Source organism: Carex rostrata, chromosome 15 (assembly GCF_964058835.1).
Source record: "Carex rostrata chromosome 15, lpCarRost1.2, whole genome shotgun sequence".
Taxonomy (NCBI): domain Eukaryota; kingdom Viridiplantae; phylum Streptophyta; class Magnoliopsida; order Poales; family Cyperaceae; genus Carex; species Carex rostrata.
In genome coordinates this window covers 7,568,445-7,586,007 of record NC_135932.1, presented here as the reverse complement: position 1 = coordinate 7,586,007, position 17,563 = coordinate 7,568,445, and the positions used below count along the sequence as shown (strand labels likewise).

The 17,563-nt window shown below is 38.2% G+C and overlaps 3 protein-coding genes and 1 long non-coding RNA gene across 4 annotated transcripts; 1 reads left to right on the top strand and 3 right to left on the bottom strand.

Moving 5' to 3' along the window:
* Window positions 1-1,240: 1,240 nt before the first annotated feature.
* Window positions 1,241-3,179, bottom strand: LOC144566030 (ATP-dependent 6-phosphofructokinase 2-like). The gene is made up of 3 exons (XM_078315887.1): window positions 2,500-3,179; window positions 1,940-2,279; window positions 1,241-1,831 (listed from the first exon to the last, which is right to left on the bottom strand). Exons 1-3 carry the CDS (start codon window positions 3,145-3,147, stop codon window positions 1,353-1,355), a joined length of 1,467 nt encoding a protein of 488 aa, XP_078172013.1. The 5' UTR covers window positions 3,148-3,179; the 3' UTR covers window positions 1,241-1,352.
* A 1,661-nt stretch (window positions 3,180-4,840) lies between these two features.
* LOC144566027 (ATP-dependent 6-phosphofructokinase 2-like) lies at window positions 4,841-6,818 on the bottom strand. Its single transcript, XM_078315884.1, has 3 exons — window positions 6,101-6,818; window positions 5,578-5,917; window positions 4,841-5,479 (listed from the first exon to the last, which is right to left on the bottom strand). The coding sequence occupies exons 1-3, from the start codon at window positions 6,746-6,748 to the stop codon at window positions 5,004-5,006; spliced, it is 1,464 nt and encodes a 487-aa protein (XP_078172010.1). The 5' UTR covers window positions 6,749-6,818; the 3' UTR covers window positions 4,841-5,003.
* A 4,998-nt stretch (window positions 6,819-11,816) lies between these two features.
* On the top strand, window positions 11,817-12,883 carry LOC144566224 (abscisic stress-ripening protein 2-like). The gene is made up of 2 exons (XM_078316182.1): window positions 11,817-12,031; window positions 12,483-12,883. Exons 1-2 carry the CDS (start codon window positions 11,885-11,887, stop codon window positions 12,627-12,629), a joined length of 294 nt encoding a protein of 97 aa, XP_078172308.1. The 5' UTR covers window positions 11,817-11,884; the 3' UTR covers window positions 12,630-12,883.
* Window positions 12,884-13,166: 283 nt separating this feature from the next.
* On the bottom strand, window positions 13,167-15,058 carry LOC144566227 (uncharacterized). Its single transcript, XR_013515160.1, has 3 exons — window positions 14,557-15,058; window positions 14,135-14,246; window positions 13,167-13,743 (listed from the first exon to the last, which is right to left on the bottom strand). It is a non-coding gene; the product is annotated as an uncharacterized LOC144566227 (long non-coding RNA).
* Window positions 15,059-17,563: the final 2,505 nt, after the last annotated feature.

The window sequence follows — 17,563 nt, the reverse complement described above, 5'->3', positions numbered from 1 at the left end:
AAATATTTTACTCTTTGTAAAAATTGTTTGACGTTTAGAAAATAAAAATTGGAAGATTATAATATATTAATCATTTGTATTGAGATAATCAATTTATTATTTTAGTGACAAAGATAATAATCTTTGTTAGAATTTTTCTTTAGATTCGAATAGGTCTAAGGCCTAACTTCCTCCCCCTCTTATCTTTATATCTCTTGTGACGTAACCTGGTTATTTTTCATCTATTGCAAGTGTTTTGATTGTATGCAAGGTTGTATTTGTCTCTAATTTCTCGATAATTTTTGGTATACAGTTTATTGGACCTATTATGTGTTTCTTGTAATTGGTACGGAGTGTATCGGTATTTCGTATTTTTAGATTTAACCCCAACTACGTACCTTCCATACGGAAGGTCGCTGGTTCAAAACTCGAATAGAAAAATTCCTTAGTAAGAGTTGAGTGGCTTAATCTCCAAACCTTTACTAAAAAAATCAATGATTTTTAGTATAGTTTAGAAACCAAAAAAAGTTTAGTGTATAACCGTAATACTGTATGCTACAGGCCCGAGAATTCGAATCTCCCTTCAAATTTCTCATGTTTGAAAATAAATAACACTAGCAATAAACGAATATACAGAAAGGAATGGTGCTTCCTGAGCGGTCGGTCAATGGTACAAAGCAAAACAATCCAAACATTTATTAGTGAATTACGGTGACTAAAAATTATTAGTGAATTACGGATACGAGGGGAAAAAAAAGAGCAAACCGCGTTATCCGTTTAAAATTGAATACAAAAAAAAAAAAAAAAAAAAAAAACACAAATTGGCCCATGCAGGTCCGACCCGCTGAGCTAATAGCTAGGCCTTGTGGTTTATCAAATCCCCGTGCCAAAGCAGGCATCTTTCTCGGCTATCCTTTTGGCGGGTCTCGCATATTAATTAAATTTCAATATTTTGGAGTAAGTAATTATATTCCGCCAATGCAATTGTGTTCCTGCTCCACCACGTGTAACAATAACTAACGAATTCTGTTGACCCAAAAGAAGCATAAAATAGAGCAAGAGCGGGAATAGCCGAACAGCTCGAGCAAGCCCAACCCTTTGATGCACAAGTAAAAGTTTCTAAAGTGACGTCTACTGAGGCTTATCATTCCCCAGTTTCTTTGAAGGAAAATATTTTCTTTTTCTTTCGGTTCAAAAGAAATCCTAATTAATTGACATATTCCAACAACACGCCCTGGGGGCAGCCTGTAATTAGACTTGAAAAGATAAAGACTACTTAATTACGGAACAAAACAACAAAAACACACACTCTCTTACATAATACTGTTCCATAAACAACTATCACCTATGAAGATAAGTTCTTAATCATCCAATTATTCCACGAAATCAGGTTGGGACGTGACCGATCGTACCCAAGCCCATGTATGGTTCTTTGTATCGACTACGTTTCGCTTAACCGCAATGTCCTCCAGCGGTATATAGCCGTAGTTCCTGTTTACAGGTCCTGGTACAAAACCAGTATAACCTGCCATGACTCCATGTATAGCCGAATGAGCCAGCAAGGTACAGTACGAGTTATCGCTTGCATTCGCCGCCACCGCACGAATCATGTAAGTCGGGTCGATGTACTTTACGGTGAATAGCTCGCCTGGGTGGGTCTGATCCCACCAATTCTTGAGCTCCTTCTTGAGGTATGTGCCAGTGTCGGCGAATATAGGGTTCCCTGAAGGGTCTTTCTCCTGCTTTTCTGCGGCAATATGAGAAATAATTTCTTGACCAGCACCTTCAGCCACTACTATTACCACATGCCCATTTTGTTTTAGCTGTTGGTCTATGAACTCGAATAATCCACCTACAAAGAAGATAAAAGGAAGCAAATTATTCCTGTCTTTAAAAATGTATTTATAATTTATAAATCCATAAGAAGCATATCAGTAGATTGTTTAACACTACTAATAACCTTTGCCATAGAGATAGAAGGTCAGCTCAGGAATGAGGCAGCAGTCGACATCACGGCTGCTGAGGGTGGAATGGAGCGCTATGTGGCCAGTGCTGCGGCCCATGAGCTTAACAAGGCCGATCCCATTGACAGCACTCTCAGCCTCTGTGTGGGCCGCACTGATTGCCTGCTGTGCCACCTCAACAGCCGTATCAAAACCAAACGATCGGTCGATGATGCCTATGTCATTGTCTACCGTTTTCGGCACCCCTGTGATGCTGATGTTCAGCTTCCTGCGTTTCAACTCCTTGTATATGTCCAGCGCACCTCTCATTGTTCCATCTCCCCCTATTACATATAACTATACACATGCATAAATGTCAATGTCATGTACTGATGTATATAATTCATGCAATAACTAGCCTTGTAATTCAGAGGTGTGGAAGAAAATACTTAATTTCTATCCAAGTACTATAGGACTCTGGTTTGAATGAAACTCAAGATCACAATATTTACTATGTGCTGTTAATTGTGTTAGAAAAATATTTAAACTTAGCAAAAATATGAATCAATCATCTCACTTGATTGTATCCATGTTTCACGATTGCATCAACAATTTTCTGGAGATCAAACCCGCCTCGTGTGGTTGTGAGCATAGTGCCACCCTTCTTGTGCCAATCATGCACCGAACGTGGATCCAGTTTAATTGGATCTGCCGTGTAAAACCCCCTGTATCCCATTGGTATACCATAGATATCCTTCACACCATACAGCTCAGTCAGACCCACTACCAGCTCCCTTATCACCGTATTCGACCCGGGACACAGCCCGCCGCATGTGACAATCGCAGCACAAACCTTAGACGCATCGAAGTTGATGATACGGCGAGGTCCGGCTCGGAGGTATGCAAGAGGGGAAGCGGCTGTGACATCGTGAGTGGCATCGGAGTTGGAAATGGGATTGGGATTGTTGGTGTCGAACAGGATAGAAGAGAGGATGACGTCATAGGGAGAGATGTAGAAAGTGGAGGAAGGGTGGTAGAAGGGGTTAGAGTCAATTGGGTTGAGAAGAGAAGGGAGCGTGGCCAGAGTCTGGTCACCGCCGCTGGTGTGGTTACCGGCGGAAGTGAGATAGTCGGATAGGTGCGGGATGGAGCGGATGATAAAGGGAGGAGGGGTGAAGCTATTGATCGGGGCGGGGCGGTCACTGGTGGTGACTTGATCACCCATGGTGATTGGTGATAGGATCAAAGCTTCAAAAGAAAGGGAGCTGCTGCGGTGGCAATGTCTCCTTATGCTACCATTACAAAGCAAGTAATAGAACTAGAAGGATGTGCTTGGAATTTTCTGGAAGAAAAGATATATATCTGTAGAATAAAGAAGGGGTAATTGACTGCCACGTGGTGGACAGGTGGCTCTTTGTGGCTTAATTTTCAAGCTTTTACTTATAAAAATCAGTGTTGTAAATAACGGTATACGGACAGATACCGTCAAGCGATTAATCGGAAATAATAAAAAATAATTAGACATAATTAAAAATAATTGATTAATTAGTCGAAAAAATTCATGATGGTTTGGTCACCGCCAACGACTAATCGGCCGATTAATCGGCCTAAACGGATGTTTTTTACAACACTGATAAAAATCAACGACTTTTTAGTATTGTTTAGAAACCAAAAAAAATTTAGTGTATAACAGCTAGGGGTGTTAATGGTACGATATGGATAAGATAAAAGTATTTTCATACCCATATCCACTAAGAATGATCTTACCCATATCTTACCCTTAACCATTAAGATTTAATCTTATTCTACCCTACTCTTATCCGTTAAAATTATCGGGTAACTAAACGGTAGCAGGTGAATAACGAATAATACCACTATAATAATTAGTTCTACTATATTTTACAAATATAAATCAAAACTCATTTATTTCTCACATATGCAATAATATTACTAATAAAAAATATAAATGTGCAATCAATTTCAACTAAATTGTATTTTTTATAAAACGAGAGAATTCAAAAACAAAAATATATCTTCCGACAAATTTAATTATTTAATAAAAGAACAAGACATACAAATAAAAATAATATGTTTAATATTTTTCTTTCAACAAAAACAATACATTAAATAACAAAAGTACTCACTAATTATTGTTCAAACATTATCATATTATTATATTTTATATAATTATCCTATACGAAATAGTCTTTATCTATATCCTTACTCGTTTTTCTAACAAAAAAAAATCCTTACCCATATCCGCCTTATCGAATACGGTATGAATCATCGGATAAACGGCTAAAAGGGTATCATTGACACCCCTAATAATAGCGATACTGTATGCTGGCCCGAGCATTCGAATCTCCCTTTAAATTTCTTTCGTTTGAAAATAAATAACACTAGCACTAAACGAATATACTGAAGGAATGGTGCTTCCTGAGCGGTTGGTCAATGGTACAAAGCAAAATAATCCGAACATTTATTAGTGAAATTTACGGATACGAGGAGGAAAAAAAAGAGCAAACCGTTATCAGTTAAGAATTGAATACAAAGGAAAAAAAAAATTGGCAGGCCCTGTGATTTATTAAATCTCGTTTTAATTAAATTTCAATATTTTGAGTAATTATATTCCGCCAATACAATTGTGTTCCTGCTCCACGACATGTAACAATAACTAACGAATTCTGTTGATCCAAAAGAAGCTTTAAATAGAGCAAAAGCGGGAACAGCCGAATAGCTCGAGCAAGCTCCACCTTCTGGTGCTCAAGTAAAAGTTTCGCTGATATTGGCTTTTGAGTAAAATAATTTTTTTTTTTGAGAATGTTGGTAGACACTTCCAAGTACCAAGTGATATCAAACCAGTTTCTTTGAAAGAAATTTTTTTCTTTTTCTTTCGGTTCAAAAGCAATCCTAATTAATTGACATATTCCCACAACACGCCCTGGCGGCAACCCGTAATTAAACTTGAAAAGAGAAAGACAACTTAATCACGGAACAAAACATGAAAAAACACACAATCTCTTACATAATACTGTTCCATAAACAACTATCACCTATGAACATAAGTTCTTAATCATCCAATTATTCCACGAAATCTGGTTGGGTCGTGACCGATCGTACCCAAGCCCATGTATGGTTCTTTGTATCGACTACGTTTCGCGTAACCGCAATGTCTTCTAGTGGTATATAGCCGTAGTTCCTGTTTACAGGTCCTGATACAAAACCAGTATAACCTGCCATGACTCCGTGTATAGCCGAATGAGCCAGCAAGGTACAGTACAAGTTATCGCTCGCATTCGCTGCCACCGCACGAATCATGTAAGTCGGGTCGATGTACTTTACGGTGAATAACTCGCCTGGGTGGGTCTGATCCCACCAATTCTTGAGCTCCTCCTTGAGGTATGTGCCGATGTCGGCAAATAGAGGGTTCCCTGAAGGGTCTTTCTCCTGCTTTCCTGTGGCAGTAGAAATAATTTCTTGTCCAGCACCTTCAGCCACTACTATTACCGCATGCCCTTTTTGTTTGAGCCGTTGGCCTATGAACTCGAATAATCCACCTACAAAGAAGAAAAAGTAAGCAAATTATTCCTCTTTAAAAATGTATTTACAAATCAATAAGAAGCATATCAGTAGATTGTTTAACACTACTAGTAACCTTTGCCATAGAGATAGAAGGTCAGCTCAGGAATGAGGCAGCAGTCGACATCGCGGCTGCTGAGGGTGGAATGGAGCGCTATGTGGCCAGTGCTGCGGCCCATGAGCTTAACAAGGCCGATCCCATTGACAGCGCTCTCAGCCTCTGTGTGGGCCGCACTGATTGCCTGCTGTGCCACCTCAACGGCCGTATCAAAACCAAACGATCGGTCAATGATGCCTATGTCATTGTCTACCGTTTTCGGCACCCCTGTGATGCTGATGTTCAGTTTCCTGCATTTCAACTCCTTGTATATGTCCAGCGCACCTCTCATCGTCCCGTCTCCTCCTATTACATATAACTACACATATGCATATATGTCAATGTGATGTACTGATGTATATAATTCATGCAATAACTAATTTCTACCTAATTACTAGGACTCTGGTTTGAATGAAACTCAAGATCACAATATTTATTATTTGCTGTTAATTGTGTTAGAAAAATATTTAAACTTAGAAAAAATATGAACCAATCATCTCACTTGATTGAATCCATGTTTCACGATTGCATCAACAATTTTCTGGAGATCAAACCCGCCTCGTGTGGTTGTGAGCATAGTGCCACCCTTCTTGTGCCAATCATTCACTGAACGTGGATCCAGTTTAATTGGATCTGCCGTGTAAAACCCCCTGTACCCCATTGGTATACCATAGATCTCTTTCACCCCATACAGCTCGGTCAGACCCACTACCAGCTCCCTTATCACCGTATTCGACCCGGGACACAGCCCGCCGCATGTGACAATCGCGGCACGAACCTTAGACGCGTCGAAGTTGATGATACGGCGAGGTCCGGCTCGGAGGTAGGCAAGAGGGGAAGCGGCTGTGACATCGTGAGTGGCATCGGAGTTGGAAATGGGCTTGGGATTGTTGGTGTCGAACAGGATAGAGGAGAGGATGACGTCATAGGAAGAGATGTAGAAAGTGGAGGAAGGGTGGCAGAAGGGGTTAGAGTCAATTGGGTTAAGAAGAGAAGGGAGCGTGACCAGAGTCTGGTCACCGCCGCTGGTGTGGTTACCGGTGGGAGTGAGATAGTCGGATAGGTGCGGGATGGAGCGGATGATAAAGGGAGGAGGGGTGAAGCTATTGATCGGGGCGGGGTGGTCACCGGTGGTGACTTGATCACCCATGGCGATTGGTGATTGGTGATAGGATCAAAGCTTCAAAGGAGAGAGGGAGCTGCTGCGGTGGCAATGTCACTAGAAGGATGTGCTTGAAATTTTCTGGAAGAAAAAATATATTATATGTATAGAGAATAAAGGAAGGTTAATTGACTGCCACGTGGCGGACAGGTGGCTCTTTGTTTTTGATTTTTTTTTTGGAAAAATAGACAAAAAGCCCATCCATTATAACACAGTCTTGATTAAAAACAGAAAAATACAAAACTACCCCTGAAAAATGAAAATCCAAAGCAGCAGTAGCACTAAACCTTGTGCCAAAACAGGTGGCTCTTTGTGGAGATTTGAAAAATAGTCATGATATTTATTTTGTTGACCATTTGACTCTTGTGTAGGTGACTTGGGTGTTAGTACTTCGAGTCCGGATGCTCTGCGGCGTCCTTATGTGTGTCGCTTCAAAATGCATATGTTAAACAAAAAGCCGTTGTTCATGTCTTCATGTGAGGTCTACCCTTTGATAATATATGAAAGGATGAAATGTTTAGTTACATATTAAACAAAGAGGCATAATTACAGATAGGTATGAGAGACAGGTGGTAGATCCTTTTGGGAGGTAATAGAAGAGCTACCTCATTTTGTTTCTTTGTAAATGAATATAAAAATAAATATAAACAATATGGATTGGACAATGAAGTCGGCAGATGCAACCCGTACTCAAATTGTAGACGGACGGAGGGAATGAACTAAGCTAGGCTTGCTCATGTGAATATGCTGGACCACATTATCACCTTTAATTCTTTAAATCAGCGACAGGAAAGCTACCAGCTCACGCTAGTTAATTACCCAGTAGCACCAACACTTCTCAAATCGTATTATATTTGTGCTCATAGTCACAAGATTCACGAATTATATCCGAATTATACTTAAATAATTTTTTTTTTTTTTGTGATGCCGAACCGAATATCAAATTATTCAGTTGGTCAAACTTTGACTAAATTATACCTGAATAATTCGTGAATTTTACAAAAAAATTTCCGAATTTTCCTAATTATTTGTGATTTTTTTCCGAATTTTTCTCAAAACATTTTTTTTTTGGATTTTTTTTTTTGCTCTCTTGCTGGATTGAGATCTCTGGTCCGAATAATTCCTCGAACTTTTGACCTCGCTGAACTGAACCCAAATAATTCATTTGTCACTATAATACCGAGTACCGACATTCGTATTTCAATACAAATTGAATTCAGAATGATAATGTCCTATCAAGTTCAAGCGATGTTACTTTATTGCATTGGATGCTAGTATTATTTTGAGCTATATTTCTGACGTGGTTGTGCTGGTTGTGCTTGAATATGAGAGGGCACATCGTCTGTCTTTTGACTCAGTTTTGTTTCTATTTAAGTCTGCATAACTACATTCTTATATTAAACATGTAGATGTCTTCATTCGTCAACAGCTTGATAATAAAAAATAAATTTTCAAATTAATATTTACCCTTCGATCAATTAGTCTACCTTTCTTTATTCAATGAATATTTTTTATGCTATTTATGTGTAGAAATATAAATTTATTTACACATTATGCACACGATATAGTTACAATTAAAATTAAAAAAAAATACATAAATTGAAAATGTTGCAATAAAAACTTATTGATGTCTTACTTTTTTTTTTGTTCTCATTTAGTGTTTCCTTTTATTTCCCTGATCCTTTCTTCAATCACACCAAATAAGAAATATAATATGTATGTTAGAATTTGCCATGGTTAGTTTTGGAAGACTTTAACCTTTATAGGACTGTCGAAGACTCAACAGGTGAAGTTCGCAATATAGGCACGATGCTAGATTTTAACAATTTCATTGACAGTTCTGGGATGATTGATGTGCGGTTACAGGGACGGACATACACATGGACGAGTAAAAGGCCACAACCGACTTTTTCAAAACTTGATAGAGTTCTCCTGTCGGGCCACTGGAATGAGTACAGAGCATCCTACGACCTCACAGACCTATCGGCAGCTGCCTCAGATCACATACCTTAATTCTCAGGATCAAACCACATTCTAACCCCCCTAAAAGGCTATTCAAGTTTGAAACTTTTTGGCTTAAATACGAGGATATGAAGGGTGTGGTACAACGAGCTTGGTCAGCAGTAACAACTCATAATCCAGTAGTTCGATTTCAGAAAAAAATCAAGATGGTGCAAAGAGAATTGCAAATATGGGCACAAGCAAAATTCACTAGAAGGGAGACGTATTTGACAAGATCAAAATGGGTGCTCCAGGTCCTAGATAGGGTTGAGGAAATCAGGGAATTAAACTCAGTTGAATTCAGCCTGAGAATTAGATTGAGAGCTCATATATTCGCGCTAGCGGCTGAGAAAGAGGAAAAATGGAAACAAAGGTCAGGATGCACTTGGCTAAAATTAGGCCACAAGAATACAAAATATATCCATGCGATGGCAAATATCAGGAAGAACATAAACTCCATGGAAACTCTTCAATCGGATAATGGCCAGGCGATTCCGTCTGCTCTAATGTCGGATTATTTGAGATCTCTTTTCAAAGGAATCTTGGGAACGAAAATCCAACATCTGAGGCCTTTCGACCTATCAGGTAGGGTGGGACCCATATTGACGGACCAATTATAGTCGTTAGATAATATCATTGATGAAACATAGATTCTCAGGGCAATATCTGGCATGCCTAAAGGAAAGGCAAGTGGTCCAAACGGCTTCCCGATTGAGTTCTATCAGGCCTTTTGGGCTACGATTAAATTTGATCTGATAGAGGTTATTAGGGAATTCGTAAAAAACAAAGTTAATATCAGGTGCATCAACAAAGCGGCAATTACCTTGATCCTGAAGAAACAAAACCCAGAATGAATCTCGGACTACAAACCGATAAGTGTTATTAACACGGTGACGAAGATCATCACCAAGATCATGGCAAATAGGTTACAACCTCACCTCCAGCTCCTAATCTCGAACAGCCAAACAGCTTTCGTTCAAGGTAGATCTTTGATGGAATCTTTCCTCTCAGCAAGGGAATTCCTAAACTTTTGTTTCAAAAGGAAGCTACTGTCCATACTATAAATGGTTGATTTTGAGAAGGCTTTCGATACGGTGGATTGGTGTTTTCTTATAAACCTCTTGGTCGAGAGAGGTTTCCCTCCGGGCTAGATATCTTCGGTTCTAAGTATACTACGTACATCCTCCTCAACAATCAGAGTCAATGGGTAGTACACGAGGTTTTTTTACTCACAAAATGGGCTTACGGCAGGGAGACCCCCTCTCACCCATGCTCTTCATCCTAGCTGCGGACTTCCTCAATAGATTTTTGCATAATGCGGCGGAAATCATGCCGCAATATGTAAGGTTACGACCAGAAACAATTAAATATGCGGATGATACATTGATAATCTGCGAAGCACATCCCATTTCATTAAAAATCCTAACGCATGTGCTAAATGTTTACGCCGAGCTTACGGGGTCGCAGATTAATCGAAGTAAAAGCACATTCATCCCGATTGCAAAACCGGCATGAAGGATACACGTATTTCAGTCCATCATTGCATCTGAGCCGTCACAGCTACCGATTAGGTACTTAGGATTACCCCTATCGGTAAGGAAACCGAGGAAAATTGACTACCAACCAATGCTACAGGCAGTACAACGGAGAATAGAGGGACGAACATCCAACTTTCTATTCTACGGCGGCAGAATCATGATAGTCAAAGCGGTATTATCAGCTATGCTGCTACACTACATGCAGGTATTCAAAATTCCTGTAGGGGTAATTAGACACATAGACAAAATGAGGAGGAATTTTCTATGGAAAGGGAATGACACGTGTAGAGGAATTAACTGCCTTGTTAAGTGGGAACGAGTATTTGCCTTAAAGCACAATGGAGGCTTGGGTATCATCGATTTGAGATGTCAGAATGATGCCCTGCTTACTAAGTGGTTGTGGGTAATCAAAAATAATCCAACGGGACTATAGTTGCAAACGATAAAAGCGTTGCACAGACTGACATTGGTATCTCAAATGGAAGCCTTGGGGCAAGAAGCCTCCTTCTTTGTCAAAGAATTGACGACTTTGCACTATTTTCTAACATCATCAGTGCGAATATCTGTGGGAGTCAGAGAATGGAGATGGACACCGTCTAGGGTTTTTTCATGTGCATCGGCATACAAAGCAATGCATCATAGCGGGATTATATCATGGAGTAACAATAAAATTTGGAAGTTCAAGGTTCCAATGAAGGTCAAGATATTTATCTAGCTAATGTTGGATGATAAACTTCTAACTCAACAGGTATTGTTGTACAGAGGGTGTTTGGTCCCCACGGGTTGTCACCTTTGCTCTGGAATTTCGGTGGAGACCAGGGACCACATTATGTGGGACTGCGTCTATGCGGCAAATTTTTGGAGGGGCTTGATGGCGCAGTACAACATCTCCATTAGGGACGCGGCAGACATAATCTCAACCTAGATTAATGGAAGGAAGCAACATGCACAAGGATCGCACTGGGACCTAATCTGGGCGGCAGGAGTATGGTCTCTCTGGAGGGAGAGGAATAGGAGGCTATTCTCGGCGAAAAGGAAAGCGGTGCATCGGTTTATCACCGATACGGCACTAGAGATAGAAAACTGGCGAATAAACATTTAATATAGAACTAGTGAATCTTGACAAGTGGTTGAGATGAGAATTAGTAACTCCTTTGTATAGGAGGCGGAGTTTCTAATTAGTATCTGTATATGTAAAACTTGTATAAAACTTTTTTATCAATATATCTGTTGTCAGCACCATAAAAAAAAATGTGGATATTTATCTATTTAAAGTATCTTAATTTGCAACTTTCTTGGTGCGGTTGTTATCTAGGGCACCCTCATCCAAATTTTTCTAAGCAAATAATTAATTGTTAACACTTAACATCAATCAAGGCTCACAATAAACAAAATCAATACATGATCTGATGACTTTGCTCAGGGCAATTTTGTAACGTTACCCTCCACCCCCTCCAAAATTCTCAGCCTATATAAACCCTTGGCATATTGCATCATTTCCCACAGCAACTAATCTACTCATCATCTCCTATATATAACAGCATTCAGTTAATCAAGTAGCAGTTAATCACAGATTTAGATATCAATGGCCCAAGAGGAGCAGAAACACCACCACTTGTTCCACCACAAGGAAGATGAGGGTCCCGTTGATTATGAAAAGGAGGAGAAACAGCACAAGCACAAGGAGGAGATCGGCGGGCTCACTACCGTTGCTCCTGGTGCATATGCCCTGGTATATTTAGCTACATATACAGCATGCTATTATCTTGAGTAGTTAATTAACTTTGTTGGTAAATTACTAGATAAATTGATCAATAACTAGATGATTAACGGGAAATATATTAAGTACATACCTCTTAGGCATAGTACTGTTGTGGAAAAATGTATCATAATATTATAATATCAGTACAGTTTACAACCTAAATTATTGTTCTTTGATCATTTGTACAAATTTGTTTCATTAATTTTGCATATTTTTAGTTAATGATAGACACTGTCCTCAAATTTATGTTGCATTTTATTATTTTTTTATTCATATAGCGCTTCATTCAGACGTCTAAATGACCCCGCAAAAAAAGCTTATCCTAATTTAATTTTTTTTTTTTATGTGAGAAAATTATCCTCAATTATTAAGTGAATTATCTTGTTGAACTAATTAACCTCAAATTAATTGTGTTGACCAGCATGAGAAGCAACAGGCCAAGAAGGACCCAGAGAACGCACACAGCCACAAGACCAAGGAGGAGATTGCAGCTGTTGGGGCACTCGGCGGTGCTGGATTTGCATTCCACGAGCACGACGAGAAGAAGGATGCCAAGCACCACCAGTGATTGACATCATATATACTTAATCAAGCATGAGACTCGTGCATCTGTCTTCAATTATTTTTCATTGTGTACTTGATTTCCCTTTGATGTTTAAAATAAGTGTATTGTGTCGCACTGTCTATGCTGGTTAATTTGGTAAGGGTTTAGTATTTTATTTATGCAGTTCTGCCCTTTTCATGTACTCTTTGCTGAGAATATTGCTTTGTAACTGGCCCTTTTATATATCCGAGTCAAATCAATGTTATTTATTGTGTGCTGTTGTGCTACTTCTCACAATGTTCAAGCTTCAAAAAGATATATATTTGTCGTCGTACGCATCAGTGGGTGACAAATTGTAGATTTTAAGGATGGATATGTTTAGATTTTCACAACACAAACTTTGATGCGTACGAAACCATTCAAATTCAAGCTAGAGATTCATCTTTATCGTAACATGTAAATTTATGTTCCTATATCTGTAGCTGGTCATTGATCAGAAGTTCAGAGCACTTGAACAGCATGAAAATTTTATAGGAAAAGAAAGAAAGAAAAAAAAAAACATCCTGTGGAAATTTATTCTATCAAGTAATAAATTGATCCCAGTGCAAACAATATGAGGCTAACATAAGGCCCATTTTTCTGTTCAACGCTTTCAGCAAAGCCCATAGCCCAATCTAAATAAATCTAAGTCTGCTTCAAGCCAATCTACACAAGATCATGAGATAATTAAAGGTTACATACCCTCTCTCTCTCCTTTGAAAAATCCAAGAGCACCTTGCAAATCATTAAAGCCAATGAATGCATAAATTCACCTCTATAATAATCACCATATATAGAACCTAATTAAGTTTAAAAGAAAGGGCAGATAATTTTTATATACTTATATAGACAGCTGAATTGACAAAACTCCACAATCATACAAAATTAAATCTCTGGTCCTTGGCCAAATAAATTGATAGAAGAACCGGTCCCTGAACCACCTTGCGATACCCGACCACCATTGTTTGTCGCCACCGCCTCCTTGTTGTACCCATCCGGCTAACCATGCACTGGCAACCAGCCATGTCACTCTCCACCTCCTCTCCTCCAAAATCCTTGAATATTAACCTCTATCCTATAAGCGGTTTCTGGGTCAACCCTATACCATTAAAAGTGTAATGTTAGATTGCCAACTCTTTTTATAGTTAGTAAAATCAGTCTAAAAATCAGTCTAAATCAGTAAAATCAGTCTAAAAAATCAGTAAAATCAGTCTAAAAATTAGTAAAATCAGTCTAAAATCAATAAAATCAGTACTGTACTGCTGCATAAAAATCAGAGATGGACATAAAAATCAGTATAAATTCGGTCTTAAATCAGTCTAAATAATGCTGGACATAATTTCCCTTAGAGTTATGTATCTATCTAAACTTGTACTGGAATCTTTTACTCCTCCATACGTGAATTTAGCAATTGAGAAAAATCAGTGTGGAAAAGAAAAGAAAACAAATTAAACATGAACATTTCATCCACTCATAAATCTAATACTTACCCACTAGGAATCCATGATTTGTCCATGTCATCTACTCATTGTCATCAGTACAGTTCATGTTGAGGCTGCGTTGCGTTTGGTTAGCAAATAAAGAGTCAAATTTAATGCTTTCCTGAAAATAAGACATCCATAGGCAAAACATTATGAACTAAACTCACAATTGCGAAATTGAGGACCAATTGCCCTTGAGTAATCCTTAATTTTACTACAAAGAATAAACTCACAATTAATTTTACTACTGACCTCATCAAACTGCGCCTCCTAAATTTTGCAGAATTGAAGTATAAAATAAATTGGTACAGCAGACAGTTCAATACCAAGAAGAACCACTAAAAGCTTACAAGTATCAAGATAAACTCGCTGGTACAGTAATCCTTGATCTATACTCAACTTTATAACAGATTAGTGAAAAGAAAGAGTACCTTCAAAGATGTGAATTGAACACTGAACTAATTAAACAAAACTCGCTCGTATCACCCTGGGGCTAACATCCGACTGGGGCTCAGAGCAAACCCTGAAACCTAGGTCACATAGAGAACACGAACTGGGGATAGAGGAGCAGAAAGCGACGGAGCTCGAGAAAGAGAGGGAAGTGCGCTAATGGCGATTAATTGCTTCAGTTGAGGGAGTGCTCCCGTTGGGAGAGAAGGGTTTAGGGTTGAATCAGTACCGGGTTGTGAGAGGGGTTGAGTCCGAATGGTTGAAGCAGGGTAGGGTTCATGGGTATTTTTGTCATTATCATAATTTTTTTTTTTTAAAGGACTAATTATGTATTTGGGGCAAAAATAGAAATAAAACAAGTTTACAATGACATTACCAAGAACTCCAACTTTGCAATGGCAATTTTCAAAATATGAGGTTTTGGAGTGGCAATGGCACAATTATCCCTTATATATAATACACATCTCTTTCATTACTAAGAAACAAATTTTCTAAGAAAAAAAGGAATAAAAACAAAATAGACTTTCTAGTGCTAGTTATTAGACTATGAATGCTTTTTGTTATTGTAGTGATAGTTTTTAGTGCATTTTTTGCAACCATTAAATTGCGTGCCATTCAAAGGAAAACAAGAAAATAAAAACAATGGATAAATTAATTAATAGAAGGAAATTGAACAATTTAATCTATATTGAAATTGTAAGAGTTGCATGATACGATAAATGCAACTAGTTGCCAAAATTCAGTAACAATTCAATCATTCTTGGAGATATAATGCCCGAATGATAGACAAAAAAGAATACAATCTACTACAAATGCAACTAGTTGCCAAAATTCAGTAACAGAAGCTATTATTTTAGTGTTTAAAATTAAAATGAAATGGTACCATTGAACCAAAACTGTATGTCGTCAGAGCATCAAACCCGTAAGGATCTGAATCTACCAGGCCATACACAGGCAAATGCAGATGCAATTACCCAAATATCTATTATATTGCAAATAAATCAAACTTATCTTAATTGAATTATCCATTATATTGCATAAAACATACAAAGTGCATATATTAAAAGCACCTTAGGCTGTTGAATATTCCGCAACGGTTGGGTTTCATTATGATGGTTATCCAACAGCATGTATTGAGACATAATTGCCATGATCTCTGAATCTATAATGCAAAGAAAACAAGAAAAAGAGAGGGATCAATGCACTATCTTTTGTCTTTCTTCTTTTAAGAAATTTTTTATTGTGAAAGATCCAATATATCCTCGTCCCTGCAAAAGGGGAAACTAAAACCATGAAAAATTAACCATACCTGAAACGCAGAAACATTTGATTTGCAAATGGACTGAAAAATAGCATTAACAGTACATAAATCACCTATCCAGTGATATGGATGGAATTACTGAAATGATGTTATTATCTTCTCTAAATGGTGATTGCGATAATAAAAGCAACTACTAATGCAATTAAAATGGAAGTAATTACTACTGCCAATTACCAGTAGAAGAATCAAGGTTAAACTTCTCCACTGGTGCAATATCAATAAAGAGAGAAGGGGAAATAACTTTGAAAAAAGGTAAATTTACCAGATAGTTTTCAACTTCGGCTCAGTGTGGTACCAAGAGGGTCTCGATCGTTCTCCTCCACCTTGCTTCTGAGGCCGTCTCCGAGCTTTGCAAGCACAGCCGAAGGACCCAATGAAGCCCTAACCGGGTTTGCGTAATTAACAGGGAAAAAGGGGGAGGGCGATGCAAAATCGCACCAGGAAGAGAGAGTGAGAGGGAAGGGAGACACCGATCTAGATTACGCGGTTTCGATTTGGATTGGGGGCGACGGGGTCGATTTGGATTTGGGTGCGGTTTCGATTTGAGTCTAGGCTTGGCGAGTGAGAGAGAGGAAGAAAGGGGGGCGCGAAATGAAAACTTTGGAGGGAAAAATGAAAATAAACCTAGCTATGAAATTTTTCGAGTCGGACGGACGAAGGCTTAAGTGAAATGAAATCACCTGCCCCAGGAATTTCCTATCACTGTTTTGTAGCACCAGTCACTTTTTATTTTTGAACGGGGTCCACGGACAATGACTCTCGAAACAGAGAATTCGGTTCCAACTTAAGTGGAAACAGGCCACAAACCACAGTATTGTTAAATATAGAGTTCATTAACAATCAAGGCAGCACATCACTTATGACTTATCTGATAAATATGTAAAATATAGTGTTTAATATATACTTGATCATATTACAAGCATATAATCATATTGAATAGTATAAACGAGTGTCGATTTGCAAGAAATAAGATTTAAGATCTTGAGCAATTAAATCACAATTCTTCAAAAGGTCAGACAAAATCTGAAATCAAAGAGTTGTTGTTGAACCAAAGATCAAATTTTTACTTGACGAAAATTAAAAGTAAATAAAATAGATAAATTGGAGATGTAAATTCCTAGGATTTTGACACACTGTTGTTACTTCAATCCACTTTGATTCTTACTTTATTTGATATTGATTTTTAGTTATTGCATGAGGGCTTCTAATCCAAACATAGTGACTATTGACTACTGACTACTGCTAGCATTGCACAGCCACGCTACTAACCAAGACTTCCTATTAGGGCTTGACTCGATTAGTGCAAGGATCTGTCTGCGAATGTCGAGACTTCCATGTATACTCTTATTGATCCAATTAATGGTATCTCTGGCTAAGGTCTCCACCACTAATATAGTATTTTTATTCTCTCTTATCCCGATCTGATTAGCCTAATAGTGACTAACTTCTATGTGTAGCCATCACAGTGGCAATCTAGACTAATAAACAAAATCAAGTAAGATCGAACATAAAGCGCAAAAGCAATCGAACAACAAAAGACTAAAAAATGATCAAATAAAATTATAAAATATATATCAAAGCATGGTTCCTGCACTAAAACACAATCTTGGGGCAATAGTAACATGTTTCATTAATTAATTAAACATAAAGTTGAGAAAACGAGGTAA